This window comes from Python bivittatus, unplaced genomic scaffold, assembly GCF_059951505.1.
Source record: "Python bivittatus isolate LINGU-HERP-01145 unplaced genomic scaffold, Pbiv_v1 ctg000980_np1212, whole genome shotgun sequence".
In the NCBI taxonomy this organism is placed as follows: Eukaryota; Metazoa; Chordata; class Lepidosauria; order Squamata; family Pythonidae; genus Python; species Python bivittatus.
The window spans coordinates 43,507,936-43,525,494 of NW_028277125.1; the positions used below are offsets into that span (position 1 = coordinate 43,507,936).

General features: G+C 37.3%; 1 protein-coding gene across 3 annotated transcripts in view; it reads left to right on the top strand.

Moving 5' to 3' along the window:
- The window catches only part of HPSE2 (heparanase 2 (inactive)), a 196,372-nt gene that overhangs the window by 125,380 nt on the left and 53,433 nt on the right, over positions 1–17,559 (top strand). For all 3 annotated transcript variants that reach the window (XM_088131632.1, XM_025169756.2, XM_025169792.2), the window contains exons 4-5: positions 15,722–15,895; positions 16,342–16,513. In XM_088131632.1, coding sequence (XP_087987758.1) covers positions 15,722–15,895; positions 16,342–16,513 — 346 coding nt within the window. The remainder of the gene's footprint in view (positions 1–15,721; positions 15,896–16,341; positions 16,514–17,559) is intronic.

The window sequence follows — 17,559 nt, forward strand, 5'->3', positions numbered from 1 at the left end:
GAATAAAAAGTTGGAATACCCCATATTAACACATCAATAATTAAGACTTAAATAATAATTATGAACTCGATGAAAATGTTTCAACAAAAGATTTTTAATTTTTATTGGATGCCTCAGAGAATGCTCCCTGTGGTCAAGGTATGCTTTGTTTCGAAATGTTTTAATATATGTATTCTAGTCTTCCCTGCCTCCATTTTTCTTTTTTCTAGTGTTTCCTGTTTTTATTTTTTTCCTTTTTTCTCTATTTCTATGCATTAAAGCAATAAAAAGTGTGGGACAGATCATTATTTGGTAATACTGTGTGGGTCTTGGGAAAAATAGACATGGAAGAAAAAGAAAGAAATTAAGGTGAAAGTAGAAGTTTGCAGGAAGAAACGTCTGCTTGAAAAAGTGTTAGAAGACAAGTTAATCTCCCAAAAGAATGAATGGAAAATGGTTATAAGAAAAGATTATGTGGTAGCTGCTGGTAACAGAGTGAAAAAATTATGCTACAAAGTAAGAAGTATTTGAATTTATGCTATGAGTTCAAATGATGAATTGAAAAAGGCTGTGTATGAGGGGAAAATGCATATAAGAGAATAACTGCTGCAAAAAATGAGGTGAGAGCTGGATATTATACAGTGTGTACAGAGAAAAGAATATAGTCAAAGAGATCAAGAAATGGTTAAGATTACAAGAGGTAGAGAAAATGCAAAGCAGTTTTGACAGAAATAAATAAGTTGGTGAAGACATCTAAACAAGGAACCTTCATCATAATGAACAGGATTAAGTATAAAAGTAGATAAAATGTTTTGAGATGAATGTAAAGTAAGAAAATGCTGGAAGTTGTATTTTAAAGATCCATACAGGAATGTATGTGAAGAGTGAAATTGAAATATATAAATGCTAGTGTCAAAGAAAAAAACTGATGAAAAGGATGCAGCAAATGCTGTGAGATTGTTGAAAAATATAAGCCAGCAGGTGTAAATAGCATAACTGGAGAAATGTTGTATGGAGGGGCTATGTGACTTGTTCAATATGTATGTGAAGCCTGCATCTGTGCCTAATTGGATGAATGCCATTATATGCAAAGAGAAAGCTAATGAGTAAATGCAAAAACAATGGGGAAAGGGTTTGGCAGAATTCTGATTGTAAGGGTACAAATCTAGTCTGCACATCCCCTTACTGGGCAGACTTGTATTATGGAATTCCATGAATATGGAATTGAAGGTTAGTTACTAAATGCAGTAAGAGCAGGATATGATAGAATTAAAATATGTGTGAAAATAAATGGAATGCTTAGTAAATGGTTCCCCTTTGAACAGACAAGGATGTGCAATATGTGTCCTCTTGGCTGTTTAATGTATTTATTGATAAATGTATGAGGAATGTTTATTGTGACATTAACCTATATTTATTTGTTTGTTGGATTTATATCTCACCTTTAATGCAGGAGTTCAAGGCAGCATCCATAGCACTCTCTCCTCCTATTTTTCTCCAGCACTGTGAGGTAGATCTAGCTGAGAGACAGTGACTGGCCAAAAGTGACCAGGAAACTTCCATGGCTGAGGCTGGACTAGAATCTGGATCTCCCTAGTGCCAGTCTAACACCATACCTGGTTTCAACATTAGAGGTGTATTGGTTGGGAATAAGAATGTGTCTATACTTTTATATGCAGACAGTGGCATGGTTTTGACTGAAAACCTTGATGATTTTTAGAGATTGTATGATGAGAAGTAGAGATCTGAAATTTAATTTATTAAAGACCAAGGCAATTGTGTTTGACAGGGACAATGGAGTGAACAATGGCATTTATAAAGAAATGCCATCCCCAAAAAACCCCACCCTGTATCAAGTAGATGAATGTGTGTACAATGGTAGAATGTTTAGTAAAGATAGGAAAATGGGTGGAGAATTTTTAAGATGTGCAAATCCTGGTAGAAAAATAGCAGGTAGTATGTGGCAAGGAATGAATGAATGTTGAAAGAAGTGAAAATGGGTGTGTATAAATACATGCTTCTGCCCACTTTCTTACTTAGAAATGAAAGTTAGTATATCAGGAGAAACATAAAAGTAAGTTGAATGCAGTGGCAATGAGTTACTTAAGAAGTATGTATTATAAAACAAGAGATAGGGGCCAGAAAGAATGGGTGATGAATTTTGATTGAACACAGAAGTGAGTGAGCAACATGAAGGAAGTATGTTGAGGTGATTTGGTCATATAGAGAGAATGAATAAAGATTGAAGTGCAAAACACAAGAAAGAAGAATGAATGGGTAGAGGGAAAGGGGAAAACCAAGAAAGTGATGGTTGAATTGAATTGATGAGAACTTCAGAAAGAGGTGAGAAATTTGAAGAACAAAAGGCAGTGTATGAATCAGGACACAGTGGAAGCAAGGATATAAAGGTATGGTGTGGTATAATTGATGATGTTGATATAAACTAGATTTAGTTAGATTTCCTTTTCTTTTCTTTTCTCTTATGCCTTTAATTTCTTTTACTTATTACTACTACTTATTCTTTTTCTGCACTCTGCATAATGTTGCTTACCCAAAAGTAAATAGCATCATGTGTGTCTGTGTATGAATGTATATCTCTTGTATTTGGAATACAACATTTAGGAAGGGAGACAAATCTAGAATACTTCATTTTAGTTCTCTGTGCATGATCGGAAATACAAGAAACGTTTATGGAATGATGATCAAAATGAGGTGGTTTGGGTATGTGCTATTTCCTAAGTTATAAGAACAGCTGGTGCAGGTCAACAGAGAAGCCACACATTTATGTGCCAGAGGCCATGGCTTCAACTCTAGGATGGCATTTTCCTGGCATGTCTCTGGGTTTATTCAAATACTGCCTAGGATGTGCAAAAGGACATTTTGTCTTTAACTTTTTTCTTTAAAGACTAAGTTAGTATTTAGAACATGTTTTTAATTAAGGATTTCAGATCAAAACATTTCCGGTTTTATGTATGTGTGTGTTTTTCCTAAAGACAGTTTTCAGTTAAAATGTTTTAGAGTTTTGAAAAATACCAGATGCCCCATTTTCAAAGTGTGCAAAAGAAATGTAAAACAAAAACAAAAACACAATTCCTTCTTGATTCTTGGGCAAATCCACGTGTATAATGTTTGCAGGATCTGACAAAGTGAGAATGATTCAAATGGGGACAATAGTTTAGCTCATATTGGCCATAGTTAAGTTAGTTTATTATGTCTCCTGGTATCCAGTTGTAGAGCAGAATTTTAAACATTATTTGGGCCATGCAAGAGTTTATTTTCAATTTATTTCCTGAATATCAAAATTTTAAAATAGCTGCATGTAGATTGTGAGCCAGTTTGGTGTTGAGTTTAAGGTGTTGGACTAGAAGTTGGGAGACCATAAGATTTTGTCCTCCCTTAGGCATGAACGTTTAAAGGTGTGACTTTGGATTAGTCACTTTCTCTCAGCCCAACCCACCTCACAGTCTAGTTGTGGGGAAAATAGGAGGTAGGAGTATTAGTTATGCTTAGAAGCCCTATAGAAGCTATAGAAGCCCTATAGAGCTGCACAGGCAAGCTTTATTGGATATTTCAAAAATCAGAATCTGTTATTTTATTCTACCTTTGTATTTGAACAATATTCCACTTTGAGTTGACCAAATACAAAGGTAGAATAAAATAACAACAACAGATTCTGATTTTTGAAATATCCAATAAAGCTTGCCTGTGCAGCTCTATAGGGCTTCTCAGAGTAAGACAATCTGGATAGCCATCTTATCTAGAGAACAAGTGGATTAAAATATCATGAAGTCTTGATATCTGAGTTCTGGAAGCTGAGAAGTATGTTTGTTTTTAATATATTGTTTGGAAATCACTCTCATACATGATTACATACCAGATGACTGCAGATTTAATACACATTTGATCTGATTAAATAGTGACCCTTTTTGCCAGTACCAGTTGTAAACTCTAGGTCTCCCCTAGAAGGTCTAGAAAATCTCCTTAGAATCTGTGAGTAGTACACTGTTGCAATTTAGGAGAATCATTTAACAGGAAGGTAAGATTAGGCAAGCACACCTTGGTATTGACTGGGTTGCCTTGGACAGCACTCAAGAGTGGGTGGGGCAGGAGCCATAGCTGTGAGTGCAAAAGCTGTCAAAGGAGAGCCTCAGTCCTAATTCTGACAGCAATTCAGTTTTGGATAGACAAGGCTGGGTTGCACATGCTGGTTTGCAGCAAAACTGTGTTCCATTTCTGCCTGGCAACACATCAGCTGGCTTGTCCAAGGAAAGACATATAAACACGAAATCCACCAAACGGGCTCAACCATCACTCTGCCCCAAGGTATTAAAGGCCTGGTCTTTCATATGTTCCTGAACATCATCTAAGTGGGAACCATCCAGATCTCTAATATTAGTGCTATACTAATGATGAATAAAGTAAGTAAACAAACCAATCTGAAGGAAGGATTTTTTTTCCTGTCAGTCTCTATGCTCTGGCATATATAAACCAAGTAGATATCCAGTTCTATGGAAATCATAGATTTTTTTGGACCTGCTGAGTCTGGAAATGCATGTGATGAGCAAGTTGCCTTGAAGTGTTGTGCTGTTGCACACTGCCAGAAATCTACTGTACTATATGAGGATCAAGGTGCATTCCTTATTTCAGGGATAATCTTGTGAATTCTGCCTTTATCATGCCTGAGGGGTGTGTGTGTGTGTGTGTATTTCTGTTACATGTTTCAGTTACAATCTGCTCTGTAATTATTTCCCTGTGGGCAACAAGACTGGAGGGAAATGGCCAATTGGATGTGCTAATTTATGGAGGCTGATAAGTATTTTATTATGACTAAACAAACCCACTGGAAATATGCATTTATATGAGTGATATAATTCTGCAGGCATTTCATATCTTGCAACAGACTGTAAGTTACAGATCCCCCATTAGCACTGTTGTTGAAGCATAGATGAATGTTTTTGCTTACTTTGAATATTGTAAATTAGATACATAGAAAGTAGAATATATACAAAATGCTTCTGTGGCATGAACACTGTGACCTGTAACAGAGTGAATGGAAAACAGTTGTTTCATTTCCCTTATGTAATGGCACATATTAATTCATTAATTATATGGAAGAATAAATGAGGAGGCTTTTGTTGCTGCTATGTCACCAATTGCTAAGAAGCTATTTTCCCTTTAAATTTATTCATATACTAGAATCTTATTGTAGGATTTGTGATTCAGCTTGCTGAGGAATGTCTGCATTAGAATCAGAAGGCTATGTCACTGATTCTGGTAGGAAGATATAGAAAAGTACAGATTAAGTGACCAGTTTGTATAAACATTGTCAATCTTTGAATGTCATTCACTATATATTATTGACCTTATGTGCAGAAGATAGCAAGTGTTTTAGTCATCACTAAGATCAAAATTACAATAAACATTCTTTCCATACATCATAGAAATCCTGAATTTAAGCAATGAATTTGAAGAATTGATATTGATAAGAATTCTTTGCAGATTATGAAGTAGTTTGGCATAGATAGATGGCCCCCTCTTTACTTGCCTTCTGAAAGGCTCTAAGGGCTTGGCTCTTCTTCTGGGCACTAGGTCAGGTGTTTTAGTGAGCTTGTTTTAATTGTTCTGGTTATTTAAATCACTTCCAGCGCAACATATTTTAGTATATTATATTTTGGGGGTGTTACTTGTTGCTTTTAATAGTGTGTGCTGTCCTGAGTTGCATCTCAAATCAAATGAATGGAGTTTTATTTATTTCAATTATAACAATCATTTAGATATTTATCATGTCATTTTGCACTATGTGGTTATATACTATTAAAATAGCTTTCCCTGCTGGTTAGGAAAATTAAAAGTATGGCCACAGTCATTGACCACATTTATACAACATGGAAGTCATAGTGTAATTTCACTTATTGTAATTCTGAACTTGGAAACAATTCTGAACTTGAAAACTTCTGGTTAGGGGAAGACCATTAATTACAATCTGTAAACTTGCCTGTTCTTGGTTAAGCAGCACCATCTATTACTTAGTTTGATTTTTGAACCAGGACTAATCATTAGATTATGATTAAGCAATCACTGATACTCGTGAGTTACAGGAACAGCCACCAACTGGGATAGTGTGTCCTGCTGTTTCACTCAGTCTCTGCAGATACATCAGAGGTTCCTTTGCAAAACATTGAAGCTAGAAAAGGATTAGCCTTCCTCAGCTCTGAAACATAGCTCCAATTTCAATCTGGATGTACTACTTGAGCTGATTTGGTTATTCATATCTCTGGATACCTCTCTGTCATAATTAAGATAATCTAGTTGGCATGATTAGCAACTATAAAGTTATGTCATATAGGATGAAAAAAAATTATAGCCTTTCATCAACTGATTAATCATACAATTTTGATTTACTTTGGGAGATGAGCCTTGGTCACGGGAAGGCTCTTCTCTTCAAATTTTGCTTTTATTCTTTATTTCCAAATCCTTTACAAGTTTAAAGGCTGCTAAGAACAGCTACTTCTTGTCTGTTTGGGAATGCTTTTAAACCATTCCAAAAACCACGTTTTCTGAAAGACCAGGGTGCTCAGAGAAGAGCGGCTGATCTAAGCTATATGAGAGCCAGCATAAACTATAGCACAGCAGTGCCAGCTGTCATTGCTTAGAAACACATAATAGATTCTACTGCTTTTCAGACAGCAGATCTTACAGCCACATAAACCAGTCATTCTGTCAGAGAGCAAGCAAGTGAGCCCTGGCAGCTTAGAAGTATTCTTTCGGTAACTGCATACCTAGAGCAGTTGTGAATGCAGAGGCAGAGGGTGGCAGCTTTGCAACACATTATTTTGTAGTCTGGCCTCAGTACAGAGGAAAAACATAGGGGGATTTGCAAGAGTTGTGTATAGAATCCCTTAATCAAGTATTTCATAGCCTGTTCTACTCCAGGGTGATTGGGGTCTAATTGAAAATACTAGATACTTATGCTAAAATCAGAATTTTAAGTTGTCATAATTTAATATATGTTTTTAGTAGGATAAGAATCTTATATCCTGGGGCTAGCACATTATGGTAATTACAATGGATGTCCGTTGCTTTTGGTGAGCCTTTTCTTTTGAAATTGTATATAGTTAGGATGATGAATAATAGTGAGGAGTGATATCAAGCAACTGGAATTATGGATAATATAATGTAGGCAAAATTATTGACTTATTTATGCATTTTCATTTTTAAAATTTCTCTATGATACCTCTCCTCCTTCCCATTGCCACAATGAGCGTCAGTTGTTCATTTGAAACAACTGTTTGCTGAGCTGTGCTCCTATTAGGCCTGTGCAAAGCAGTGCAATGTGTCTCAGCCCTTCACGTTGAGTGTCAGAGATGATGCATTCCTCCTCATGAAGTGTTACAGCAGGGCTAATCCAAAGGTTTTTAAGCAATCTCTGTACATGTATAAAGACCACTGAAGGACCTGCAAGCCTCTGAAGCAAAACATACAGTCTTCAAAAATGATTCTAAAGGAATGTTTCAGACATCATGAAAATAAATTTAATGAATGAACTAATCTAATAATTAAACCAGTGCATCTTTAATGTGATTTTAAAAGCAGCTCCATCTTTTTTCAGGCTTACACATAGTTTGAATAAAGACATGCATGCTTTAATAAATAGCAGAGAGGTGTTGTGCTCATGTTTGTTTCTGAAGTACTTCCAAATGTGTAGGTCCTGTGCTTGCAGACAGGAGCAGGAACAGATGCTGAAGCTCAGAGCCAGGTTGCTAGTGAGTGAAGAGTTCCCATTAATGGAAAAGCAATCTGTATTGCTGCAAAAGAAAGGACATTTTGCTCCAGTTTCAGATAATGTGGAACCAGGAAAAAAGTTTTAGTTTCAAATATCCACAATGTTCTAAGAACGTTGGCGTTCAAGAGCTCCTTCTGAATCAGCACAAAAAATGTGAGTGAAAGTGTCTTTGTGTTCACTGTTACATTTTGCCAGTTCAGCTTCTTAATGGTAAAAAATATTTGATACACTCATATTCTAATCATCTACACATCAGGTCCTTGAGAAGGTGAAAGAAATACAGCTTATTTCTTATCGTCCTTTTGTTTCAGAATCCATTCTCTACTAAGGACCTTCTACTAAGAAGTGGGTTCAAAATGCACCATTTGGCTCTTTGCATCCAGATATAAAGGGGTGGTAGGCCTCTGCTGCTTTTAAGTGCTGCTTATTTTTCCCTCTCCCACAGAGCCCTAAGGCTGAGTTGATTCACATATTCATATTTTTCACTCAGGGATCAAAAGGAAACATCAAAGTAATGACTTTCCTGTGTGAAGCAGCCATCAGATAAAACATAACAGACAGGTTCTTATTCCCACATATCATCTCAAGCACAATATTTTTCAGTTGAGCAGAAAACATTGTATGAAGCATCCCAGGATATCTGGAGGGTAATAACTTTTGGAATAAAGCTCAACGTTTTTTAAAACTGCATTGGCATGGATAGCAATGAATAGTTCATCCTACTGAGAGATAATGCCTTTTAAAAAAGCAAAGCAAGACCTTCCTAAATGCATAAAAATATACCTGCTTTTGTAGTGATGACTGTAATAGCCTTAGGATATGGAACCCTCCAGATAATTTCTGAACTATAGTAGAAGCTTCAGCATTCCTAACCATTGGTCATGCTGGTGTTGTAGTTCAGTAGCATCTGGAGGATACAGGTTTGCTATCCCTGATCTAACTCATGAATGTATTCACTAATAGACTTGACAAAATATGCCACACAGAAATATGTAATTTATAGAGATATAAAATTCAGATAGTACACCTAGAACAAGGCAACAAGGAAACTGACATGTTGCTTTAGGTTATCCAGATGTAATGCCTCCATGCCAGACAACTGGTTCATTTAGTTCAGTATTTTCTATTCTGCGATTTCAAGCAGAAGACTTTCCTAGCCTTTTCTCTCTCTTCATGAAACACGAAGTTCAATCATAGGTCTTCTACATACATAATCACAGTACATGAGAGCTGTAAATAAACTCTGAGCACCTTTTATTGGTCTATTGGGAGCTGCAGAGGAAGAGTAGAAAATAGGATTCCTCTGCTGGGAACTGATGAAGAACCTTTCCTTCAGAACCTACTTTGTTGCTACAGTAGCTGGGTGCAAAGAAGGAATGAAGTGCTTCATTCTTGCAGACCTTTAACTTGCCTGCCTTGCATTTCATGCACCTGCCTATAGGCAATTTCTGCTCATCAGGGTCACCAGGCTGCTGCTAAAATATAAAGTTGCACAGAATTGTGGCCTTTTAAAACCAATGTATGTTTTGTAACCCATGTTTTAAATCATGTTTCTAACCTTCAGGGTTTCAGAGAAAAGCATGATTGCAACAAATACCCAAACACATGTAACTTTACTAACAGATAGTCACAATAGGTTGCAACGCACATTTTAGAGAAAATTAACTATGACCCATCTTTTCAATGTATGTTCCCAGAAAACCACACTTTTGTCAATGTATTTATGTCTACTCTCTCTCTCATACATGCACACACAAACATACACAGAAATGGCTATATCATATTTTATAGTCTTATCCTATTTCCTCTGCTTGCAGCCCCTTATTATCAAGAGAACTATTAGAGTTGTGTCCCAACAAACATGAGATGAAGGAAGTAGAATTTTGAGATCCAAAATAGTGCAAATTGTCTGTGACTATCAGACCACTTGGTTCCTGAAAAGGTGGGCAAATTTATAAAATAGAATATAAAACTTGGGATTTATTTAAAAGGAAAAGAGGGGGCAAAACAAGAAAATAATTCAGAGTAAGTTGTATCTTTAAGCTACAGAAGAAGAGTGGATAAAATCCAATAACTGAGTGACCTACAGGTGAATGTTTCATTTTTTAGTCTTTCTTTGGATACAACATTCTTCCTAAACCCAGCCCCCTGCAGATATGTTGCAGTCCCAGCATCTGGAGGGCACTAGGAGAAGGCTGGTATAGAGTTTCATTGCCTTCAGGAGCGCATGACAGGCAGAAAAACAGCAGAGGCAGCTTCTCCCAACATGAGAATGCAGTGATGGAAAAGCATTTTCTGTCAGTCAATATTAAAGACATAAGAGACTTCCAGGAAAAACTAACACAATTCTCTTTTGGCATTCAGTAAAAATAATTATTTTTTTACAATATTTATAGACTGCTCTAATCCTAACAAACTCTGAGCAAGGAATAGCAAAATAATAATAATAATAAAAGTATATAAAACATATAATTTAAAATTGGATTGGATTGGATTACGTGCCATCAAGTTGTTGATTCTTAGCAACCACATAAATTTTCTTCATGAAATAATTTAAAAACAACAGTAAAAATTAGTACATTAAAGGTGTCATTCAGTTAAACTATGGGCCAGGTACTTAGTAGAACAGTACTACTTTGATTTGATCTTTCAACTACAGAAGAAAAGTGGATAAAATCTAATAACTGAGTGACCTACAGGTGAATGTTTCATTTTTTAGTCTTTCTTTGGATACAACATTCTTCCCAAACCCAGCCCTGTAGAATATGCACCATCCATACCTCTGAATCCCAAAATGTAAGATTTTACCTCCATTTTGAGAAGTTGACATTTCTGTTATGGACATCATCTCACTGATTTGGGGTTTTATTTTTGTTCTCATCCGGTTTCATAGTACACTGGCATGTATGTATAAAGTATGGGAAACTAGTTAGCAGGATATATACAATATATTAGGACCATCCAATCACAATATGAATTATCTGTGGGTTCAACTCTGTTCCTATTTCATTCTTCTTGGCATGGAAAAATAATTGGTAAATCTGCCTAAAACAATGGGTTGTAAGGATTGCAAACTTTTTACCGGCTTCCTTTTCTGCCCATAATCACAACCTGATATGCAGAAATTAACCTTTTCTCAGCATATATTTATATTAGCCTTCTGTTAACAACTGCAACAAAAGAACCAGTAAGGGAGAATTCTCTGTGAGAATGCCTTGGAGGCATGAGTCAAAGGCAGCTCCTTCCACCTAGGTGCTCATCTAAAAATTTTGATTTCCAGTTTGCAATTTGTGAAATCTCATGAAGCCTCAAACAATGAAGAACAGGCATATTCTCTCTTAAATTTCTATGGATAACTTTTTTTTCAGTTGAAAGGATGGAAAAACAGTATCCTGTATGTTGTTAAGTGGTTTATACTTTTGCAAAATAGCTCAGTTCAAGATGGAATGGAAAAAAGAGCAATTTTAAAGTATAGGTACTGTAATTGAGAACATAGTGTTTCCTCTTTTTCTGTTGGTACCTTGCCTACTTTTCTACATTCATTATGTTCTATCAAGTAGCTGTTATAATTACAGCTCATGTCCCAGAGAAGGATGGAAGCTTTAAGTGACCAAACATGACCAGATCTAGGATTACTAGGACCAGATCCTTATATAACTTTTCCTGCTATAAATACTAGATGGTTAGGAGAAGCTATGTTTGGTGCCATTTTTCTGTTATGTAATGTTCTTTTCAGGCTAGGGATATAAGAGGTCTTTTGGCTCATTTCCTGTATTTGAAACCAAGTGGAACAAATGCTATGTCAGATACCAAGGTTGATGTTACCAAGTATTGGACCATTTTCTGTTGCTATGCCTTTTAACTGCAGATGATACTTCACTGCATGAAGATTTTCAGTACCTAATGTCTGTGTACCAGATTGTATAAAGAGCATAGGGACAGGTAAGAATAATTTGTTCTGATAGGCTGAACAACATTTGCATGCTGTTCTCTGAAGGCAATATCTACATCTTTTAACTTTATTGAGGCACCAAGACAGAAGCAATTACTTAAGACTTGATAACTATCCTGATGCAAACCCTGAGAAGTAAGAAAATCAGGGTGGAGCATGATTAGACAGAGAGTAATTCTTTTCTAGCAAAACCTGGTCCCTTTCCTATATTTCATTGCTTTACTAATGCTATCTCCAGAAAGCAGCAGCATCACATGCAAGGGAAAAAGAACCCTCTAAGCTGTATTCCGCTGGTATTCTCTGTATTACATCATCAGCATAAGTTCCATGCTGGACACATACAGCTTCTCCCTGCACCCACTGCTTTCTTTCTTTCACTATTTCTTACTTAAGAAATATAATAGCGATCACCATGGCAATGCATATTCCCCTGACACTTGCACATTCACAGGTGGAATCCTCCGAGCTTTGGAAATGGTTCTTGGCCCCAGCAGGTGGAGCCTGACCATAAAGTGATACAGTTGGTCCTAGATAGAAGTACTTGGGATGATTCATTCTGAGCCTGTATTTTTCTTAGAAATGCCATCTTTTGTTTCTACTAGCACTGCCAATAGATGCTGACTTTTCAGCATGTGGCTGGTAATTTAACCCAGCTCAAGGGCCTGTGTTCCAGGGACAAAGGACAGGATGTAGGATTCCAGAAGGAAAGAGGTTGCTTTGTGTGGGAAGCAGTGGGCTCATCTGCCAGTACCTGTTACACCAAGGACCCTGACATTTTCCAGATGTCCCTGCAGGAAAACAGCACCTGATTCCACTTAAAGCTTGCAGCATCCTCTCCTCCTTACTCCCACACCTCACCCCAGAAAACATGGAACTCTCTGAGAAAAATAATGTCTTTGGGCTGGGAAAAATCTCCTCAGGATTTTCTATCAAAAGCTGGAACTGGTTCTGACAGTGCTAAAACACGAGCATATGCAAACAGGAGGCCTCAAGATGCTTACAAAACTCAAGGTTCGCTCAGAAATTGCATTACCTAAACAGAATGGAGGCTGTGTAACAAGGAGTGACTGAGACCTGAGAGACAGCAGATGTCCCTCAGGGGAGAAGACCCAGTCTTTGGCCCCATAAAGAACAAACCACCAGCCGTCTGGGCCTATTTAGCATCCACGACCTTTTACCTTAGAGATTTCCCCTCCCACTGCTTGCTGTGTGCAGACTTGCTTTGCAGCATAGAAAGACACTTATGGCTGCTGCTTATATCAGTTTTTAGGGATACAGACTTTAGTTCCATTAATATCTGTAAATTCATCTAATAATGGCTATATGGGCATGTTTCTCTCTGCAGAAGTTATTTTTTGGGTGGTGGGCAGGAGGATTTCTGATACATTACACCCTCTTCAGCATTCACTAGGTAATCAGTAAGTTTCACTTACCACTATTTTTTTAAAAAAGAAGTTCTGCAGGATTCACCAGTTAGATCTAAACTCTGTTCAGGTGTTTATTTTCTTGGTTTAATCCACACAAAAGGAAAAGCAGCACACTAGTTCGATGCCAGTCATCATCTTCAAACTGGAAGAATAACTTCTAAAGCGAGGAATTGTTTGTGCAATTAATTCATAAAATACAGGCTTTAGAATTGTCTTAGGGTGCTCAGGTAGATAAGATTTCTCCTTGTTTTGTACCTCCAACTGAGTGATACTGACAGTGACTCAGATGACTGTGCTCATCCTCAGTTTCGTCCTTCATGGATTGATTGATTGAATAGAAAAAGTAGAATGTCTTCAAGGCAAGGAATCATGACCATTCTCCTATAATGGGACCTTAATATTTTAGCGTCAGATCCTCCTCTGCAATGTGGAAGTAATAGTGACTTACCCATATATTTGTTGAAAGGAAAAACAAGGGAAAGACTGTAACAAGCTTTGCAAATAAAATTAGTGTTAGCTCCCTAAGACAGAATGACATTGATTTACTTCCTAAAGCTTGGAGCCAGTTCTAGAGGAGCTACAGAACAAGCCCCACCAATCTCAAGATTTTTCCTATTGTTTTTAGTTTAATAAATAAAAGTGCTGTTGAAAAAATCAAGTTGAAATCTTTAACTGCCCTTTGTTTTTGAAAAAGATAAACTGTATTTCTCTTTGAAAAAGATGACCCTCTGGGGCCACAATGACACACATAAACTTGGTAATTTGGATGAGAGCTTCCAAAGAAAGAAGGCTCTACAGAAAAGAAATGGAAATAGACTGATGCCATTCTGTAACTCAGAGTCATAGCTTTCTTTAGGAAGCCCTCATGTATAAAGGATATTCACATACAGTTAGGTCTCTCACATTTTACAACTATGTAATATCCAATCTAACTCCAGAAGCATAATAAATAAGGATAGGTTTACAGTAAGGGATATCCTTGCTGCTATTTAATTTAAAATATGTATCTTTGCAGGTAGATATTATCCAGTATGGTTTTATACCAAACAAATAATAATAAAATATTATTTTGTTTTAATAAAAGTAAAAATAATAAAGCTCCATTGCTGGAAACATTTTTTTAAAATGAGGGGGATATTCAAAGTACAATAGAGAGGACTTCATAGAGAAATTTCCTCTGTGGTACAAATGCATCTGAATTGGAATAGTATGGAAGCTTGCATAATAAAATATTATATACGTTTGATGCAAAATGTGCCAATCAGCATGACAGAATTCACAACCATTAATTAATAAGTAATAATGAAACTTACTTTGTTGTTCAGTTACTTCCAATTGTTCATGACCCAATGGACATCATTTTGCCAAGATCACCTGTCAATTGTTTCTTTGATTCTTATAAGCTTATGCTTGTGTCATCATTGATAGTATCTAGCCACCTTGTCTTCTGTTTGCCTGTGTTTTGATTGCCTTCTATTTGTTCAAGCATCAGGGTCTTCTGCCTTCATATTACATGCCCTGCCAATCATATTACTTGTGCCTTCATGTTACATGTCTAAAATATCTAAGCTTTAGCTTCATCATTTCTGCTTCCTGTTGACAGTTTGGTTTTATTTCATCTAGTATTGAATGATATGTTCTTGCAATCGAAAATATTTTCAGTCACTTTCTCCAGCACCATAAATCAAAGGCATCAATATTTCTGATAGTTCAGCTTTCACAACCTTATGTTACAGTTGAGAAAACCAGAGAGTGATGTCTCTGAACTTTGACTAGATTTCTCATAATCTTCCAAATAGCTATAGTCACCGTTCTGTGAATTTTTGAGGCATAGGGAGATAGTCTGTCACTCCTTCAACATCATCATCATGCCAAATCCAGTCTAAACATCTGGCTGACTGTGCAACCAACAATAATAATTGGCATTGACAAAATCACCATCAGTCAATTGCAAAAGGCATCTTTATTTGGAACAGCTTACATCCTGCGATGATACCTTTAACACCATCAAACAACAACATCTGCCTATCCCGCGTTCTTGGGAAGCACTCAATAGGTGGATAAAAATGCCATATCCAGTCTAAACATCTGGCTGACTGTGCAGCCAACAACAACAATAAAAATAATAGCATTTATTAGTCTGCTCTCAACAAGTTTATCTCCCCTCTGAAACTGTACCACTAACATTGCTACTCTCTCCTTCCAGTAGCTAACCAATCAGCTCTTTGACAAACTGAAAGAGAGTGCTGTTGCACTAGAAAAGGAGGGATGCAAAAAACATCTACAGTAGTAAGAGAGTCTCTATGTATCTATGCATTTTTTCCTCTTAGGGTGAAAAAAGTTGCTCATCACTGGCATAATGAAACAAGTATTAGGAGAGTTCATGAGTACAGTATGTCCTATGTGACAGATCATACTATTGTACTGAAGGGGTGGGTAGTAACGGAACCCTAGAATGACTAGGTTGTGAAGAATATGAGGGCTGTATTTGATACAGTCCTTCCCCTAGGCATCTTCTAAGGCAGCCAAGAGGGCTCCTCTTTGTATTTGAGTTTCAGGCTGGATTTGTTTTTTCCCCAGCCAGGTCTCTAGACAAACTTTATAATTTTGCTGACTGCTCTGGCCTCCATCTCATCTTTGCATTGAATGCTTTGCGCCGGAATCCCAACAATTCCTGGAACAGCACCAGTGCCCTCAGCCTGCTCAAGTACAGTGCCAGCAAGAAGTACAACATCTCCTGGGAGCTGGGCAATGGTAAGTGAACTTAAAGGATGGGGATTTGGAGAAGGGAAGGGGATAGGAGGACCAAAGAAGCACTGGGATCTTCCTACGTTGGGAACTTCTCTCAGTGAAGCATTGCTATATGGAATGCTTACTGCAACTCATACTTACAGGGATCCAAATAGAAAAAAATGAGTTGAAAAAAGATAGGTACCTGCTAATGCAGTAAATGTGAGACCAAGTATATAAGATAGAGGTCTTGCAAGTACCTAGGGATAAAGTTAGTTACAGTGCAATCCTATACCAGTGTATCCAGAATTGAGAATTAGATTCATTCCAAGATATAGATAGATGACTAAGAGTTATGCCATGTAAAGAGATATAACATCAGTTCCTTCTGCATAGTGCCTCCAAACTGGTGCAGGCTTGTCAGGAGGGTGTCAAGAGTTGGTTAATGCTTCTTTTCTGATTGCTTGCAGAACCAAATAACTACCGAACCCTCACAGGACGAGCAGTAAATGGCACTCAGTTGGGCAAGGACTATATGCAGCTGAAGAGACTACTACAGCTAATCCGCACCTACTCCCGAGCCAGCCTATATGGGCCCAACATTGGGAGACCTAGGAAAAATGTTGTTGCCCTCTTGGATGGGTAAGTGATCATGACAAACAATCCGGGAAGCTAGAAAATAGCACACACCAGAGTGGAATACCTGGATGTTAATGCTGCACAACAGTGGAAAAACTCTGCAGATGAAAAAGCTATTGACTATGCATTTATTCAGCCTGTTATGATCCTCTTTCTACTGTGAGATATAATTTATACTGGCTCCATCCAACCTGGGAACCCATACCTGTCTTCAAAATTACTATATAATCTCTTATTTCATATAATGGGGAGGTCTTGAACATTTCCATTATAAGCTAAGAAAATAATGCACAGCCTGATCAAGAGCTCCATCAGTCTCTGATACAAGAGATCAGAATCAATCCAAGACATCTTGTTGCTTAAAACAAAACCAAATATGAGGAGAGTGGCAACTGGTCATGTTTTTCCCCATTGGCCAACTACTATCCACCCATCCTCAAGTCAGCAGGAAACTACATTGACATAACATTTGGTGCCCCTATCCTGCATCTGTTACTTCTGTTAAAGCTTGACACTGAATGATGTGTCCTAATTTCTCATGTTGGGGTATCTTAAGCATAGTGATTGGTTAACCTTTCTGGCTTTGGTGCTATCTGTCTTTCTGAGCATTACAGGTGGCAGAAAATAATTCACCAGTCAAAATAGTGATGTAATTTGGGGCAAGGATAGGGCTTGGGGAAGTTGTGAATTTTGACAAACGACTGACTAGCTTCTCCTTTGCTACTGAGTGTGGTGAAGCAGGAGAAAACAGGTCTCAAAAATTGTTAAGTCCTTATACATGCTGATTTGAACGATCACAAACTGATCTATTCCCTCGAGGGGACTCTAGACAATACCAAAAGGTACTACTGCTAAGAAGGTCCTACAAAACCAAAAAGGATGCACTCCCCCATCTACTTCCTTGGTTATTCTGAGTGACCAATTTCAGTACCAATTTGAGGCTTGAACCTCAACTAAAATAAGTTCAGTAATCATTCCTCAAGAAATTCACCAGCTGTCATCAACCAGGAAGGGTAGGAGATCAGATTCAAGTCACTGAGCTGATAATG